Source organism: Dendrobates tinctorius, unplaced genomic scaffold (genome assembly GCF_039654945.1).
Source record: "Dendrobates tinctorius isolate UK_male_01 unplaced genomic scaffold, ASM3965494v1 ptg000082l, whole genome shotgun sequence".
NCBI classification, from domain to species: domain Eukaryota; kingdom Metazoa; phylum Chordata; class Amphibia; order Anura; family Dendrobatidae; genus Dendrobates; species Dendrobates tinctorius.
Window position 1 is genome coordinate 25997428 of NW_027361750.1, and position 5572 is coordinate 26002999.

Here is a 5572-nt window from a genome sequence, read left to right on the forward strand (position 1 = left end):
TTGCAAGCCTGAGAGAAAATCTCTCCATACGGATGCCATACGGATTACATACGGATGCTGACATGCGCAAAATACGCGACCACACCTTGATTACGCATGACATACGGAGCACTGTTTAGGGGCCTGTCATCCGTATTACGCATGTAAAATACTGACCGCATTTTGCGCAGGTTAGTGTGACTCCAGCCTAATAATAATACTAATAGCAATACTATCAATAATAATAATAATAATAATAATAATAATACTGAGGAGAATTACACCAATAAGAGCACAGGGATACAATCACTAATAATAATACTAATAGCAATACTATCAGTAATAATAATGCGGAGAGATATACATCCGCCAATAATACATAATTACACTGATAATATTACTGTATTAGGAATACGATCAGTGTAATTATTATTATTATTACTATTCTTCTTCTTCTTCTCAGTAGTGATTCCCTGTCGTTGCTCCGGTTCTCGGGCAGTATTCTTTGTGGCTTTTCCTGCTCCGGTTTCCCCCTCCCAGGCTCCGTCTCCCTCGGACTCCTCCTCCCGCCATGTACCGTCCGCTCACTCTCCCTCTCCCCGTCTATAGCGCCCATCTCCCGCGGCCCCTTCTGTAGGACACTAGCTCTCCCGTCCCCTCCCGTCTTCCCAGCGCTCATCACTGCCTCCTCTCTGTGGAGATGGCCCCTCACTGTCACGTGCTCTGTGATCCCCCCACTATATAATATTACATCTATACAGCGGATTTCTGGGGTGAGGATTCCCGGCCGCGCTGCAGGATGGATGAGCGATCAGAGGGCCTGAGCCGGGGCCGCACTGGGGGTCTTGAGACTCCGCACTGGGGTCCGCTCTCTATGAGACCAGCAGCGCTGTGGCTCTAGGATCAGTGCAGTCACCGTTCTCCGAGCACAGGTGGGGGCGGGGCCGGCGCGGGGCGTGCTCATCACCTCCTAGAAAGGCTGGCCCCGCCCATCACACCTTTCTGCCGTGTAGCCCCGCCTCTGGGCGGTGATTGGCCGGCGCTGTGGTTATAGACGCGCGGTGCTGTCACCAGGAGCAGCAGACACGATCTCCGGACGGCACCGCGGACGCTGAGCGCCTTCTCTCCAGACATGAGCAGCCCTGATGGTGGATACGACAGTGACGACCAGGGAAAGTGCTCGGTGCCAGTCATGATGCCAGCCCTGGGCCAGTGGGCACCTGGCACCCTGTCTGCTTCCATGGGGGACAGCAAGGAGAAAGAAGCCTCCAGCTCCAGGAGTAAAGGCGAAGCCCGGATCCGCCGTCCCATGAACGCATTCATGGTGTGGGCGAAGGATGAGCGCAAGAGGCTGGCGCAGCAGAACCCGGACCTGCACAACGCCGAGCTCAGCAAGATGCTAGGTAAGGGCACCGGGGGCTGCAGGGGGGACACACACCGGGGGCTGCAGGGGGCCCGCACCGGGGACTGCAGGGGACACACACCGGGGACTGCAGGGGGGACACACACACCGGGGGCTGCAGGGGGGACACACACACCGGGGGCTGCAGGGGGGACACACACACACACCGGGGGCTGCAGGGGGGACACACACACACACCGGGGGCTGCAGGGGGGACACACACACACACCGGGGGCTGCAGGGGGGACACACACACACACACCGGGGGCTGCAGGGGGGACACACACACACACACACCGGGGGCTGCAGGGGGGACACACACACACACACCGGGGGCTGCAGGGGGGACACACACACACACACCGGGGGCTGCAGGGGGGACACACACACACACCGGGGGCTGCAGGGGGGACACACACACACACCGGGGGCTGCAGGGGGGACACACCCACACACCGGGGGCTGCAGGGGGGACACACCCACCGGGGGCTGCAGGGGGGACACACCCACCGGGGACTGCAGGGGGGACACACACCCACCGGGGGCTGCAGGGGGCCCGCACCGGGGACTGCAGGGGGGACACACACCCACCGGGGGCTGCAGGGGGCCCGCACCGGGGGCTGCAGGGGGGACACACACACCGGGGGCTGCAGGGGGGACACACACACCGGGGGCTGCAGGGGGACACACACACCGGGGGCTGCAGGGGGGACACACACACCGGGGGCTGCAGGGGACACACACACCGGGGGCTGCAGGGGGGACACACCCACCGGGGACTGCAGGGGGGACACACACACCGCGGACTGCAGGGGGCCCGCACCGGGGACTGCAGGGGGGACACACACACCGGGGGCTGCAGGGGACACACACACCGGGGGCTGCAGGGGGGGACACACACCCACCGGGGGCTGCAGGGGGCGCACACCTGCAGGGGGCGCACTCACCGGGGGCTGCAGGGGGCGCACTCACCGGGGGCTGCAGGGGGGGACAGACACACCGGGGGCTGCAGGGGGGGACAGACACACCGGGGGCTGCAGGGGGGGACAGACACACCGGGGGCTGCAGGGGGGGACACACACACCGGGGGCTGCAGGGGGGACACACCATTACAGGGGCACAGAGACCTCAATATATGCTAGCTATTCTATATCAAAAGTTTCATATTAATTCCTATTTATTCTTTCTAGAAATCTCTCAGATTGTGCGGGAAATGTCATTAAATTAATACATTTTGTGCTGTCCACTGTAATGCTGTCCATTGCAGCTGAGTTAAATAATGAGAGCCCTAAACACACACAATTAATATTATATATATTATACACACTAGATGGTGGCCCGATTCTAACGCATCAGGTATTCTAGAATCTCTGTCTCATCCTGCGACCAATCAGCGCCTCAGGATTTCTGTTACAGACAGAATTAGACGATTATATAGGATATACATCATTAGAATTTGAGAGATTTGTATCCAGCATTTAATGTACACTAATCTTCTAATTATATTGTGTCTTAATTAACAAGTACACTACTCCTAAATGTATTTATTATTAGCCTATAGGTTACTGTATTCAGATTTGTTTTGTTAGGCTACGTTCCCATGAGGAGTTTGTGATTATTTTATTTATTTTTTTTTTTTATTTAAAAAAAAAAATGCAAGTATCCTATTTTACTTCATACAAGGATTCACTTGCTTAATAGAACAGGGTTTTGGACATTACATGGAGGGTTTATTACCAGTTTTTTGCTCTGTCATACCATAAAATGGAAACTTATTAACATAAATTGGCAAAAAAGACAGAATGAGTTTTTTTTCCTTGTAGTTCAGTTCTTTGTATAATAACATTTTTGTAGGTATTTCTTCTGTCTTTACCCTTTATATACATTTTACTCCCTTTCCTGTGCACTCCTACTATATGCATTATTTTCCATGGCGCCCACCTAAGCCTCTTCGCACATAGCTTTTGTGTACAGGAAAGATGTATATCTTTGTACCGTGTTAGCCACTAGATAGAAAAATATTCAGGATTGAGAGTCCTCAGTAGTTGATACCTTTTAATGGCTAACTGAAAAGATGGTAACACATTGCAAGCTTTCGAGACTACTCGGGTCTCTTCATCAGGCTAGACTAATACATAATCTGAAGTCACATATGCACAATACAGCACAGAAAAAATGCAATAGATAAGACAAGTGACGTGAAGCAGAACTATCAATATGGGAGAGGGATAGACATAAATATAAACATTGGACCAGTTCATAGATAAGGAGTCCGGATGTTTTATGGTCCTCTGATTGGGGTCTAGTTCTGTGTTGTGATTCCCCCACAAGGTTTTAAAAGGAAATTCCTTAATTGATGTAAAAAGACATAAATCCTTATCTATGAATTGGTCCAATGTTTATATTTGTTTCTCCCTCTCCCATATTGATAGTTCTGCTTCACGTCACTTGTCTTATCTATTGCATTTTTTCTAGGCTGTATTGTGCATAAATATGTGACTTCAGATTTTGTATTAGTCTAGCCTGATGAAGAGACCTGAGTAGTCTCGAAAGCTTGCAATGTGTTACCATCTTTTCAGTTAGCCATTAAAAGGTATCGACTACTGAGCTTTTGTGTAGTGATTTTTGGGTTTGGGTTGTTTCTGGCCTTGTTATGGTTATACTGGTCATCCCATCAATGAAGGCTCTAGTGAAGGGATTTAGGCAGCAAGATCTAATGTTCTGTGACAATAATCAGATCATAATGTTGTTGCTTTTGTCATTTACAGGGAAGTCCTGGAAATCTCTTGCACTGGTTGAGAAACAACCATTTATGAAGGAAGCGGAGAGGTTGAGAGTACAACACATGCAGGATCATCCCAATTATAAGTACAGACCCACAAGGAGGAAGCAGGTGAAGGGGATGAAGAGGGCAGACAGCAGCTTCATGCAGATGTCGGAGCAGGCTGACCCCACCATGCTGGGCGCTAATGGACAGATGGGTGTGGACAACTTCAGCCTTGGGTACACAGAGCAGTCCTATCACCCAAGCCAGCTACCCCAGAGTGGTCATCACTACAGAGACTCTCAAGTCATTGGTGCCCACTATCAGGACTACAGCTTGCCCACACCAGAAACCTCACCTCTGGATAAATGTGAGCATACCTTCTTCAATCCTGCCTCTACTATGCTTGGTAGGCATATTCCACAGCCTGAACAGATGCGGCAAGGGAGCCCTGTGCAGAATATGCTGGGGTGCCAGACCCCACCACAGCTGTACTACAGCCAGATGTACATGCCCAGCGCTGGTAGACCTCATTCTGTGCAAGTTGGTCAACCCTCCCCTCCACCAGAGTCTCCACAGATCCCTAGAGTAGAGCCAGTGCTACAGAATGAAGTGTGGAGCGAGGTGGACAGGACTGAATTTGACCAGTATTTTAATTATATGGACAAGCCCGAAGTAGGGATGCATTACCACGGCCATGAGCAGGCTGCAGAAAATGGGCTGATCTCCTCCGTGCTGTCAGATGCCAGCACTGCTGTCTACTACGGCAATTACTCCAGTGTATGAGAGACTGCCCCTTACTCCTTTACATTCCCTACAGTGTTCTCGGGAAGGATTTCCAGATCTTGGGGATAGGGTTTATTACTTCAAGTCATTTTCAGACTTAGGCCTCATACCCATTGGCGATTAAAAAAAAAAAAAAAAAAAAAAAAAAAGTCCAACTTCTGGACTGTAAAAATGGGTGGAGTGCTATGCGAGTGTCATGCGTTGTTTTTTTTGTTTTTTTTTTTGTTTTCTCAGACCGATTTTGGATGAGAAAAAAATCGCAAGTGAGATGTCACCCATTCACTAACATTGGTCAGAGTGCAATCAGATTTAAAATCGGACTGCAATCGTCAGATTTTATCGCCAGTGAGTATGAGCCCTTGCACGATATGTGGGTAGATCTTTCAATAACTCAAACTGGCTAATTTATGTAAATTATTTTATAAGGACTGAAATGACTTCCTTTTGTACATGTACACAGCCTTTCTGTATATGTATTATATAAGGAGAGATACTTATGTATATATTTATAGTTATTAATGATATTCGGTAGGAGGGCAAAGTGGAAAATATAGCTATTGTTTATTTTAGAATCTTACGATTATAGTTGAATATTATAGATTATTAATCTATTAAATAAATTAAATCACTTCTTATATTAA

General features: G+C 49.5%; 1 protein-coding gene across 1 annotated transcript; it reads left to right on the forward strand.

Annotated features, from left to right (window-relative positions):
- Positions 1-871: 871 nt before the first annotated feature.
- Positions 872-5070, forward strand: LOC141097045 (transcription factor Sox-17-alpha-like). Its single transcript, XM_073584004.1, has 2 exons — positions 872-1382; positions 4150-5070. Exons 1-2 carry the CDS (start codon positions 1112-1114, stop codon positions 4929-4931), a joined length of 1053 nt encoding a protein of 350 aa, XP_073440105.1. The 5' UTR covers positions 872-1111; the 3' UTR covers positions 4932-5070.
- The last annotated feature ends 502 nt before the right edge of the window (positions 5071-5572 follow it).